The 13,702-nt window shown below is 41.6% G+C and overlaps 1 protein-coding gene across 2 annotated transcripts in view; it reads right to left on the minus strand.

Annotated features, from left to right (window-relative positions):
* The window catches only part of Mib1 (mindbomb E3 ubiquitin protein ligase 1), a 113,633-nt gene extending 100,172 nt beyond the window's left edge, over window positions 1–13,461 (minus strand). For both annotated transcript variants that reach the window (XM_027404324.2, XM_027404323.2), the window contains exon 1: window positions 13,190–13,461. In XM_027404324.2, coding sequence (XP_027260125.1) covers window positions 13,190–13,418 — 229 coding nt within the window. In that variant the 5' untranslated portion in view covers window positions 13,419–13,461. The remainder of the gene's footprint in view (window positions 1–13,189) is intronic.
* Between the last annotated feature and the right edge of the window lie 241 nt (window positions 13,462–13,702).

The following is a 13,702-nucleotide window of genomic DNA, read 5'->3' on the forward strand; positions in this document are numbered from 1 at the left end:
TTTACACTATAGATGTATCTTTGTCAAGGCAGAGTTCTGATTGGCTTAATAAAGAGTTGAATGGCCAATAACTAAGCAACTAAGAGGTTGGCTGGGACTTACAGGGACAGAGGACTCTGGGAATAAGAAAGGTGGGAGCTGCCATCCAGTGTGGAGGAAGCAGGATGGACAGTATGGAGAGAGGAGATATCGAGCTACTCAACTAAACATAGATTTAAAAATATGTGTTTAGTTACAAGAACTAGTTAGGAACAAACGTAAGCTAAGACAAAGGTCCATGTCATTATTTGTGGGGGGTCACCACGACATGAAGAACTGAATTAAAGGATCACATTAGGAAGACTGAGAACCACTGCTCCTTCAGAGCACAGTTGCTGTTTGCTTGTTTCAAAATGAGAAGTACGACCCAAGGTCTATGGAAGACGGTTCTGTGAAATGCGGGGCAATGTGCCCACTCTTTCCACCTTTAGCATGAGTTTTATTAGGAAAGTGAGCTCCACAACCATGGAGGGTACACAGTGATTGGGCCTTAAAGTGGGAGAGCAAGCAAGAAAGATGCTAGCTAGCATCATACCGGACAGCATGATGGGGTCTTGAATGAAGAGACTTCCCTGAAAAACTCAGAGAGGAGCTTTGTTAGAAGAACCTCAAGAAATGGGAAAGCATCATAGGAAGTGGAACCCAAGAGAGACAAGCCACAGTTTCTCACATGTAATTCCAAAATCCAAAACACACTTTTCCCTGAAACATTTTTTTTCCCAAAACACTTTAAAAAAAAAAAAAAAAAAAAAAAAAAAAAAAAAACTTGGGAAGCTTTGTTGTGGAAAGGGAAGTGGGGAGTGGGAAAAAAAAAAAGGGAGAGAGAAAGAGAGAAAGAGACTTGCCTCCTCAGAGAAATGGTGGAAAGAGCCCAAAACACTTGTTTTAAAGGTAGCAGCAAACTCACTCATGGTAGTCCCTGGCCTAAGCAAAAAGGCTATACAGCAGATTAACAGCTATTCCCCTGGGATTATGCATTTATGTCACTACAGAATTTCATGTATTTGTTACAGAATGTTCCTGTGACCCTCACAGTGTTAAGTGTTATGAGGCAAACACACCATATAACTCATGCTACAATCCAAAGGGAAGTAAATTCAACGCCAACCATCCTGACTAAGAAGTAGTTTTAAGTCCCTTAAAACTACTTTTGAGCTAGACATGAAGCATGTGTGATGGGGATGTCCTTCTGTATGCTGTGAATATATGTTTCTCTTACTGGTTGATGAATAAAACATTGATTGGCCAGTAGCCAGGCAGGAAGTATAGGCCATCTACCAGACTAGGAGAATGCTTCGAAGAAGAAGTCAGAGAGTCATCAGAGAGACGCCACGTAGCTACTGGGAAGATGGAATGCCCGGTCATTCTCCGTTAACGTAAGGCCATGTGGAAATACACAGATTAGTAGTTATGGGTTAATAATTAAGAGTGAGCTAGCCAATAAGAAGCCTAAGTCATTGGCCAGTTTATAATTAATATAAGACTCTGTGTGTTTATTTGGGACTAAACAGCTGCAGGACTGGGCAGGACAGAAACTTCCATCTACACATGTGCCTACAGGAAACTAGGCAGCAATATCAAAAGTTCATGGTCAGCCTGAACTTCATAGAGAAAGCCTGTCTCAAATCAAAACAACTCTCACTTGTGTATTTACTTCTCCGGCCACAAAAAATCTAAGAGTAAAATTAAGCTTATCAATTGTAAATTAGTAAACTAACACTAGCACCCTGGGTAGGTCTCTCTGAATTCACATGTGGAACCCTAGAGAGTAGGAGTTAAGAACAAGACAGCTAAACAAGGGCCCTGCCAGTGGTGCACCTCTGCACATTAGCACATGGTGTGACTTCTGGGCCCCAACTTAACTGAGACAAAATGAACAAAAGAGCCAAAACTAAGGATGAGTCCCACAATTCTCTTTTACAAAATAGACAGCATTTTAAAACTGTATGCCTTTTCTGCAATGAAAAGTAGTCATTACTAGTTCACCTGTTTTAATCTACCCCCACTAGGTACAGATGTCTGACAATAAATAAATGCTGTCCCATCTCAAACAAGATAGAGCAATGTGAAAACTAATGTTTAAAGATGGGGTGGGAGAGTGCCAGGGTTTCACAGGTCGCTCAAGCTAGTCTGGAACCAACTATGTAGTCCAAGCCAGACCCAAGCTCACACTCCTCCCACCTCATTAGACATAAGCCTCCACAATCAGCCAGATATAGTTTGCAGCACTGAAATGAAGTATATTACTCACACACTTTCATACCTACATCCTAAAATAACTGTTACTTTATTTTAGATTCAGATGACTTTTTAGTTGACTTGTTTAAATTTCACAAAACAAACCTTTCAAATCATCTTTAAGAAATGACTAATAATATAGCTCAGTCAGCAAAGTGCTTGAGACCAGAATATGATCCCCACTTTAACAAAAATATTAAAACAAGCAGAGTAGCTGGGCATTGGTGGCACACGCCTTTAATCCCAGCACTCAGGAGGCAGAGGCAGGCGGATCTCTGTGAGTTTGAGGCCAGCCTGGTCTCCAGAGCGAGTGCCAGGATAGGCTCCAAAGCTACACAGAGAAACCCTGTCTCAAAACACCAAAAAATAAAAATAAAACAAACAGAGTAGTACATATTTGTAATCCCAGACCAGGAGACATAGAGACAAGCAGAGCCCCACAGAGCCTGGCCAGTCAGCGTGGCCTACTTCACAAGCATACACACACACACACACACACACACACACACACACACACACACACTCTCTCTCTCTCTCTCTCTCTCTCTCTCTCTCTCTCTCATACACATACAAATTCTTTCATTAACTGTCAATATTAAAGGGATAGCTTTCTTCATAAAACAAAAGAACACAGCATACTAAATAATATTTGAGTGGATAAAACAATGTGACACTTTCTGCTAAAGAGCTAGGATTGGATCTAACTATAATGCATAAATTGACTTTGTGGAGCCCATTCTCTATGGAGAGACACTGTTCAGCCTAGACATGGGGAGAGGGCCTTGGTCCTGACTCAATGAGGTGAGGGGATATCCTGGGGGGGGGGCTTGACCCTAAGGGGGAGGTGGGATTGGGGATGGAGGAGAGAGGGAGAGAAGAGGAGGGAGGGGGAACTGAGATTGGAATATAAAAGGATGGATGGATGGATGGATGGATGGATGGATGGATGGATGGCAAGAACTAGGCTTGGAGGGAGGAGGGCTGGAGAAATGGTTCAGTGGTTAAAGTACTGGCTGCTCTTCAAGGGGTCCTGAGTTCAATTCCCAGCAACCACATGGTGGCTCACAACCATCTGTAATGAGATCTGATTCCCTCTTCTGATGTTTGTAAAGATGGGTTACTCATATAAATAAAATAAATATTTAAAACATAACACGGCTTTGCCGGGCGTTGGTGGTGCACGCCTTTAATCCCAGCACTTGGGAGGCAGAGGCAGGCGGATCTCTGTGAGTTTGAGGCCAGCCTGGTCTCCAGAGCAAGTGCCAGGATAGGCTCCAAAGCTACACAGAAAACCCTGTCTCAAAAAAAAAAAAAAAAAAAAAAGCTTCAAAGGTTCAAAGGTAGATAGGGGTGTGGTTTTAGTTTTCTTCTTGCCACATTTTCATACATACATGAACCACTGTACCTTGCTCACACTTTCCCCTTCACTACCCCCCCCACCTCCACTCTCTTGGCAGTCTCTCCACTTAGTCCTCTCTACCCATCTCAGAGGCACTATTATACTTTCTAGATGGAAAGGTTCCCCCTCAATCTGGACCTGTCTATTCTGAATGATCATTTTCACTATCATTCTCAGATGTTCCCAAATATCAGGTGCCTTACAGATGTCATCAGACCAGAGGCAGATGTGGTACCTAGACTCTGGGGCACTTCTGATATACAACTTTGATCTCACTGACAGCATGGTAGAGGCTGTCAGTGTCAGATGAACCTGGATTCAAGACAAACAAAGAGAACTGTACCACAGCCTCCTCTGAGCCAAAAGCTATGATTTATCTTAAAAGTGTACCCCTCCCCACAAGAGTTTCAGTTCTGGGTCTAACATTAAGGTCTTAGATCCACTAAGAAATTGATCTCTAGGTAGAGTGAAAAATAGAGATTTAGTTTCATTATTTTATGTGTGGATATCCAGTTTTCCCAGCACCATTTGCTGATGAGGCTGTCTTCTTTCTAATCTATGTTTCTGACAATTTTATCAAAACCTATATGGCTGTAGCCACTAGATTTGTTTCTCTATTCTATTCTACTGGTCTTTGTGTATATATGTTTCTGGCTAGTACCATGCTAATTTTGCAGCTATGCTCTGTTAAGTGTGAAATCAGGTACTGTGATAGCCTCTAGCACTGCATTTTCTGTTTAGGGCTGTTTTAGCTATAGAAGGCTCTTCATGCTTCCATATGAATGCTAGGATTTTTTTTCCAGTAAAGAATGCTTTTGGAATTTTAATAGGAATGCATCCAATCTATAGATTGTTTGGGGTAATACAACTGTTTTCATATTAATTCTGCCAGTCTGTGAACACCAGTGAGATTAACTCTGCCAGTCCATGAAAACTAGTGGGGTCTTTCCATTTTCTGGTGTAACTGAAATTTTGAATTAATGTGTCTGAAACACAAAAAAATGTGAACGATTAAGGACCCCAGTACTATCCTAATGGTAAAGGCTAGACAGCTTAAGATGGAGGGTCTGATGCCTCACATTAAATCATTCTATGTAATAAACTACCTCTTATGTGTGTTACCACATACACGGCAAAGTCAAAAAAGTCTAGCAGTATTCCATCGGGTTCATCAATAATCACAATATGTACTAGTTACATCAGCATTGCTCATCTTCATCACTAACTGGAAGACAGCTTTGAGAGTAAGGAATTTGAGCCTAGAATTTTCATTCAGGTTTAAGAGTGACAGTAATAAGACAATAATATAAAACAATTTTCGTATCTTCAAGTATTCAAAGTATTTACTCTTTATTTTTTTAAGGGGAAAAAAACTTTTCCAAAGAAAAAGGTAAGGGAAAGCAATGAAATATGAGACAGTGTAACAAAGTACTAAAATTTCATTTTTGTCTGTTGAGACGGCATGTTGCTATCTTGACCAGGCTGATCTCCAATTCCAAGGCTTAATTAAGTAACCCTCTTGCCTCAGTCTCCTGAGTAGCTAGTAGTACAGGGACATGCCATTGATCCAGCTCAATACTAAAATTTTAAATTCAGTTAATTGTCAGTAATATAACTGTCAAGTGTAATGCTTTTCATGTTTGGTTTGGGGTTGTGTGTTCTGTTCTGTTGGTGCTAGGGGTGACACCTGGACTTCACACTTTTTTTTTTTTTTTTTTTTGGTTTTTTTCGAGACAGGGTTTCTCTGTGGCTTTGGAGGCTGTCCTGGAACTAGCTCTTGTAGACCAGGCTGGTCTCGAACTCACAGAGATCCGCCTGCCTCTGCCTCCCAAGTGCTGGGATTAAAGGCGTGCGCCACCAACGCCTAGCGGACTTCACACATAAGCAGACATTCTGTCACTAAGCTATAACCTAGCCTTCAAGCTTAAACTAATGTTAAGAGTAAATTCTAAAGCATTAAAAGGAGCATATTCAGGAAGCAGAGGCAGCTGGATCTCTCAAGGCCAGCCTATAAAGGGGGGGGGGGGCACTGAACAGGAGTAACAATTTGAGACTCATTTTTCTGAAATTTCCAAACCACAGCAATGGAAAGGGCAGTAGGGGCAAATTGACAGTTTTTCAGTCAACTAAATGAAGGAAGGTAGCAATGATCACATAAAATTTTCATTTGTCATAACACCTATAAATTACCTTCTCAAAAGACGAAGATTTTCAAAATCAGTGAAAATAGTATCAGTCATGTCATTAACAAGAAATTGCTATATCGTTAACATACAACTAAAATTAATATTTTAAGACATATACTGACCATTGTTTACAGTGGCAGAATAAAAGGGGAGTAGTTACGTAAACACTGTCCACTATTAAATGCCATGTAGCTACTTAAAAAGATCTATGTCAATGTCAATGTGCTAATCTAGAAAAATGTCTAAGACAAAGTATAGGAAAAAAGAAAGCTAAAGAACAGGATGAATGATATGCTTTGTTTACAAGGAAGAGTCATGTAGTAATGTGTTTCTCTTCAAGTGCACAAGTTTAATGCATTAAAAGAATCTTTTATTTGCTATATAACAAACACATTAAATTATTTACAACTCAAACAGAAAACACATATGTCAAGAGAAAAAGCATTTAACAGTAGAGTTAACCTGGATTCACAAATCCAACCAACCCTGAATTAAACAGACCAGAAAGAATATAGGTGGGCACCATGTCTACTTCCCCTCTCAGTGCTGGGACCTCATCTGATTGAACCTGTGCAGGCCTTGCCCATGCTGCCACTCTCTGACTTCATATATGTCTCAGTCTTGCCGTGTCTAGGAGACACTGTTTCCTTGGAGTCATCTATCACCTCTAATCTTTGTTTCCTCTTCCACATTGATCTCTGAGTCTTAAGGGAAAAGTCTGACAAAGACATCCTTTAGGACTGAGTACTCCAAAATATCTCTCTCTCTCTGCACATTGTCCAGTTGTGGGTTTCAGTGTTAATCCCCATCTACTGCAAGAAGAAGCTTCTCTGATGCAGACCAAGCTGTTGCTGTTGGGTCACCCCCCCCCCCGTCCCACAGCAGCTTAAGCCCCAAATAAACACGCGGATGCTATATTAATCATAAAACTGTTGGCCGATGGCTTGGGCTTCTTATTGGCTAGCTCTGTCTTAATTATTAACCCATAACTACTAATCTGTGTATTTCTACATTGCCTTATCTTACCAGAGAATGCCTGGCATGTCCTATCTTCCCAGTCTCTACATAGCATCTCTCTGTGGCCTCTCCCTAGCCTTCTCCTGGTCTGGTAGCCCCAACTATCCCTCCTGCTTGGCTATAACACCAGTTCCAAGGAATTCAACACCCTCTTCTGGCCTCTACGGGCATAAGGCATGCAAGTGATACATAAACATGCATGTACACAAAACACACACATACACACACCAATAATCTTTTTAAAATTCTTACAAATATCAGGAAAACTAAAATGCACGTGTTCTGAACATGTATAACTTTTTCCCTTGTCATTATTCCCTAAGTAACACAGGATAACTAATATTTGCATAGCATTGCAATGTTAGGCAAAGGTATCCAGACATGACTTAAGTATACAGAAGGATATGCATAATCTATATGCAAATGTCATACCATTTTATCAAGGAACATGAGCATCCTTGCATTCTGGAACCAGTAAAGAGTTCCTAGAACCAATTCACCAAACATATCAAAGAACAACTGCCCCATAAAATCTCAAGCAGGAAAAAAAAAGTGTTAAAAGAGAAATTAACAGTACACCAAAGCAGCTGTCTCTGGGCAACAGAGAATTATGGTTAACTTTAAAAAACAAATGACAATGAATGTTACATGAATGCATTTTATTTTGTCTTTTTTTTTTTCCCCAGGGCTGAGGACCGAACCCAGGGCCTTGTGCTTGCTAGGCAAGCGCTCTACCACTGAGCTAAATTCCCCAACCCCCATGAATGCATTTTAAATAACCAGCCACTATCATTATAAAAGAAAATACAAATAAATATTTTAAAGGAGTACTGGCCAAATTATAATGTTATATCACAAATTTCACTTCTAAAGGTATTACAGGTGGTGATCATTTCTGATCTACTTAATATATTACAAACCGAGGACAGAATAAGGGGGATATCAGTGAACTGACCTCATCTCTACTGTCTGTCACCCACCAGTTGTGATAAAAGGTATATGCATGGGGCTGGAGAAATGGCTCAGAGGTTAAGAGAACTGACTGCTCTTCCAGAGGTTCTGAGTTTAATTCCCATCACCCACATGGTGGCTCACAACCATCTGTAATGAGATCTGGTGCCTTCTTCTGGCCTGGAGGCATGCATGCAGACTGAATACTGTATACATAATAAATAAATCTTTTTTTAAAAAAAAGGTATATGCACACCTACACAGGGAGAGGGGGTGGAGGAGAAAAACAGGGAGGGGAAGGGGAAGAGAGTAGTTCTTGAAGAGTAAGAGCTGCTGAGTCGGAATCTGCATTCTGAAAGACGCCAGAATGGTCTATATGCTTCCTGGAGTATAGAAATATTAATACAGGGTCTACTAAGCTAATTTGCTGAGGTTCTCAATACAACCAAGGAATAATCTGATACAGAGAAGGAATAGTAAGAGATCAGGTTTGAATTACTCAAGACTCTGGGCTTGATACCTAGCCTCCCAATGGCCCCCAAAAGCCTTGGATGGACTTTCACTTAAAACATTGCTTTAAAAGTCAGAAATAAAGTCACCATACAGAAGTCTTTATGAATAGTCAGAACCTACAGGAAAATCTACTTCCTTTGCAGGTGTTACTAACTATTACTGAGCACAATCTCAATGACATTTCATCCTTCCCTGTCTGGCATCCTGCTGTCTATTATTCCCCCACCCACTGATCTCCCAAGGTCCCTGGACAATACACTTTTCTGCTATAGTTCTAGAAATGGACCAGAAGAAAACCTCAGAAAAGAAATATCTTAAGACTTCTTTCTTTTAATCCTGGGTTAGCACCTTTAAAGTTCACAATTGATACACAGTTGTGATTACATGGCTTTGCCATGTGACCTCAGAAACATTCTTAGCTAGAACTGGACACAAAGATTCCATACACACTCCAACGTCTCAGACCAACAAAGACTGGGAGAGTTTGAATAAACCTGACTTTCCTGACCACCACCTTTTTACACATGCCAAGAATAACAGAGAGAACCTTGGGAAACACTAATCCATGTTCTCCATGCCCTTTGGTAATAATATAGTACTGCCTTGAATGATAACAAGACAAATCTTAAGTAAAAATATGCTTCTCCAAAATCCTCTAAACCCAGTACTTAGATGATAACGTCAACTATACCTACCTGATCATAAACTTCACAACCCCCAACTAATAACCCATGTAATTCCACAGTCTTCTTGGGAACTACAAACAAGCCAAATGTACCTAAGACCCAAGTTATATAATACAAACTCCTACCAAACACTCCTCTTCTTAAGGTTTGCCTAGCCTGGACATTAGTTCAAATACTGCAATAGAGCTGGGAAGATGACAGTAAAGATGTCTGTCTCAAAGCCTGACAACTTAATCCCCCCCCATTCAGTTCCCAGAACCCACATAGTGGAAGGGGTGAACCACCACACCTACTGTAGCACATACACAAATGTAATTTTTTAAAACTCTAAGTAATCCATAGTATATTTTGCATCTTGACATATCAAAGGGCTTTTTGTTCCTTCCTGATGATAAAACCCAGGGCCTTGTACCTGCTAACAAATAACTCCCCCATCTATGTACAAGCTCATCTCCAACATTCCAGATTTCTTTTGCAGCTTTAATCATTTACCATTTCTCCTGCACTACTACTACGCCACCATTCAAATATGCACAGCTTTCTCATTTGTTATCAAGACTATTATTAATCATTCTCTTATTTATATACTTTTTGGTTTTTTTCTAATTTTTTTTCTTTTACATGCAACCAGCACTGTTATGAACATTTTTATGCAAAACTCTGTTCAGTGAGAAAGTCCCTTAAGGCAGGAATTCTCACTATGGTTTTTGAATAACCCTAAGGAAGACACTTTTGCAGGCTTCATATGGCCAAAGGTGCAGGCATGATGATTCAATCTTCATATTCGTATTGCACTGATAATACAAAAGCACTAGAAGGAACCAGGCAGTGGTGGCTCATGTCTTTAATCCTAGAACTCAAAGGCAGAGACAGGCAGATCTCTGAATTCAAGGCCAGCCTCGTCTGCAGAGCAAGTTCCAAGACAGCCAGGGTTACACAGAGAAACCCTGTCTTGAAAAACAAAACAAAAAAGTTCTAGAAGGTGAAGAGCTGCTAAGTTAACAGTAATGAGACTGATGGATATTATGCATCTCCTAATACTGCAAAGGGCAAAATTCTATCATACTCTTGCCAAAATACTTTGCTAGCATTTAGCTATGAGGAAAACAGTTTGAAGGACAGTCTACATGATTAGTGGCTGGTACCTCTGAAAGACAAAGAATGAGAACATGGCCCAAAGTTAAAGGAAACCATTAAATGAAAGAGATGAGTGAAAGCAAGAAAAATCTTACTAGTATACAATATTTCTATAGGCCTAAAATTACTTCAAAGTGAAAGATGAATTTTGTCATTTTTCACTATTGTGTAAATAAATATCAAGCACTGAATATAACAGCAAATCTTACAGAATGTAATAAAATGTCAGTAGACATCATTCATATTTAAAGCAAAAAAAAGAACAACAAAAAGGAGCATTATAAGGCTAAGAGAGAAAACCAGAACTAAGAGCTTATGTTTGTTCAATACTTTAAAGATACTTAAAATGTATAAAAATTAAACTACAGAAACTAAAATACATTCCAACAAGCATTCCACATGAAGACTACCTAATCTGCTGCAAAAGAGCTTCCAAATGTTTGCTAAGGGCTAGAATGCAGCAGTCAAACAGCATGGGCCTTGGGCTCAATCCCCAGCACCAACACAGTATCTTCAAAAAGGAACCAGATGAACAAGATGAACTGTTTCCATCAGTGAGCAAATTAGACTATCCTGAAGTAAACAAAGGCTGACAGTCACCCTTAAAAGCACATGCTTTCATACTAAGCTTTCAATACATCAGACAGACTCCATACTACAAAACATGAGCCAGCTCTAGCACAATCATGACAGAAGATTAAAAACTAAGTTCTAGGGCTCTGCTGCACAGGACAGTGATTGTCATGAATGACAATGTGCTGTAGAAAAAAAAGGATTTTAAAGTTTTTCACCACAAAGAAAATAATAAATGTTTGAGAAGGAAAAAAAGATACCTCTACTCTAAAAAGACACTTAAATTTCTCCATAAACCTACAATCACTAATCTTAAGAATTGCTCCAAATTATTATACCTCAATCAGACTTCAGACTGAGCTAGCATAAAACCAAAGTTTTAAAGTGTGCATAAACAGGCATATATATCAAATACAATTGCTAGGAATGTAAACTTCAAATATCTTTGAGGACAATCAGTTAACATCTATGCAAATATTAAATGTGTGCATACTTTGGTGCAGCAATTCCACTTGTGTAGAAGTGGCGTATGTGCACAAGGATTTGTAGAAGGATTCATCCATGGCATCATTGTAAGAAGACCCAAAATATAAATAAATACCTATCAATAAGCTACTGGGAAACTCAACTTCTACACCCACTCACTGGAATACCATTCACTCATGAAAGAATAAAAACATGAATACAGAATACAAACATGGAACAATCACCAAGACCAATTACTAAATGAAGGGCTGGGGAGATGGCTCAAACCAGATGGGATCCTGAGTACCTGTGCTAAAAAAAAAAGCCAGCCAAGACTCTCATGTGCCTGAAATCTCAGTGCTGTGGAGACAGTAACAAGAAGACCCCCAGGGTTTGAAGCCCAGCCTGACTAACCAATCAGTGAGGTTTGGTGAGCAACCCTGTCTCAAAAAGCAAAGAACTGACTGAGGAAGACCCCAGACATTGACATCTGACCTCCACACACATGTACACCCAGATATATATCCACCCCTGTGCACACACAGGCAAAGTACAGAAACTAAATATAGTTTATTGTGTTTGTATTTAAGGGGGAAAAGACATTTGTATTTTCAATATATTCACATCTGTGCTTGCAACTTAAAAATATACTAGAAACAGGTAACAATGGCTGCCCTTTGAGTGATGCACATACATCCCTTTCAGTGCACAAAAACTAGCTAAAAGAAAACACTATTTTCATCTGGGTATACATGGAATCTCAGCACTTGGGGGAAACTGAGGCAAGAGGATCAGGAGTGCAGAGCCAACCTCATCAACACATTAAGTCCAAGACAGTGGACTGCATGAGACCGTCTCTTTAAAAGTTTAACAAAAGTTTATAAATTACTTGTTCAAAACTGAGTTGGCTCACGCTAGCTTCTCTCTGTTAATAGCAGCAACTATTCATCCATTTCATGATTAGGCTCTGCCAAACTCACTGTCTCGGTAGCATCCTATTTAGAAATTCTGAAGTGTAATACAATTTCAACTTAAACTTTATAAATGAATACAATTATCAAGAACATATCCATGCCTGGCGGTGGTGGTGCACACTTTTAGGGAGACAGAGACAGGCAGATCTCTGTGAGTTCGAGGCCAACCTGGTCTCCAAAGTTAGCTCCAGGACAGCCAGAGCTGCACAAAACAAGAAAAAAAGAAAAAAGAAAAAAAGTAGATCTAAATGAAAATAGATTAAAATAAATCGTATTTATTTTGTGAAAGCAACTCTGTCACATAAAAAATTACAGTGTAAATAACTCAGACCCCTATAATGGAATAAACCATAACCATCACTAAATCTCAGGATGAATGTATAGATAGCATTTTCATCGTATCGAGGCAGGATACTAATCAAAGAAAGAAAAATAAAGGCGTTTCCTATGTCTGTCTTCCCCTTGGAAACACACACACACACACACACACACACCAGCTCAGTGTTTCCCCTCTATTACTACAAACATACATAATTAAACAATTTGGATGAAAATGCATTTTCACAGTCCCAAGTGGTATTTATCAGCTGAACTCATAAGTCATTCTGTGTCACCAGCGGGAATGAAAAAAGCTAGCTCAACAATGCGAAGGCACCAAGGGACGGGCCCCTGGCAACTCCACACCATATGGCAAAGCAAGCCTCCCAGCAGACAGTTATCACTTGATGGCTGATTAATGTCAATCCTTATTGCACAGCCCCTGTCCCAAAGAGGAGGAAATCTGTTGTCTGCGACGCTTTTCATCTAGGAAAGTGCTGGCCGAGGACCTTCTTCCACCAATCCCTTGGAGATTGCGGGTGGGAGGTGGGGTCCTGCTCTGCAAGTTTGCTGACCGGGATCTGGGACCTCAAACTCCCGGTGGCCCTGCACTGCAGCGCAGGCGTCCCGCGGCCGGCCTCGCCCCTTCCTCCCACGCGCGTAGCCCCGGGCCCGCCGGCCCCGCTTACTTACCGGTGGGCGCGCTGTCTAGGATGCGCAGGTCGTAGGCCCCGGAGCAGCGGTAGTTGGCGGCTGTGCCGTTGTCCCACACCACCACGACCTCCTCCGGGCTCTCGAAGCTCCGCACGGTGCCCACATGGCCCTCGCCGCCGTCCTGCTTGCCCCACTTCCAGTCTGGGCCGCGCACTACGCGGGCGCCGACCCCCTCCACCATCACCCGATTGTTGCGGGAGTTACTCATCGGGGCCCGGGCGGCGGGCGCCGCCGCCGCCGGCGGGGGAGCCGTGAGGGATCTGGGCCCGGGCCGCACTCTGGGCGCCGGCGGGGGCGGCAGCGAGCCCGCGGGCCGTGGGGCCGACTCACCGGGGCGGCGGCGGGGCGGTCCCCGAGAAGCCCTTCGCCCGGGCGGGGCCGTGGCCGTCGCGGCCCCGCTCCACTGGAGGCCCGCCCGCGGCGGCTCGCAGGAGGCGGCTTGCAGGCCGAGGGCGAGCGGCCGTGGGCGGGGGCTCTGCCGCTTGCCCCGGG

Source organism: Cricetulus griseus, chromosome 2, assembly GCF_003668045.3.
Source record: "Cricetulus griseus strain 17A/GY chromosome 2, alternate assembly CriGri-PICRH-1.0, whole genome shotgun sequence".
Classification (NCBI taxonomy): domain Eukaryota; kingdom Metazoa; phylum Chordata; class Mammalia; order Rodentia; family Cricetidae; genus Cricetulus; species Cricetulus griseus.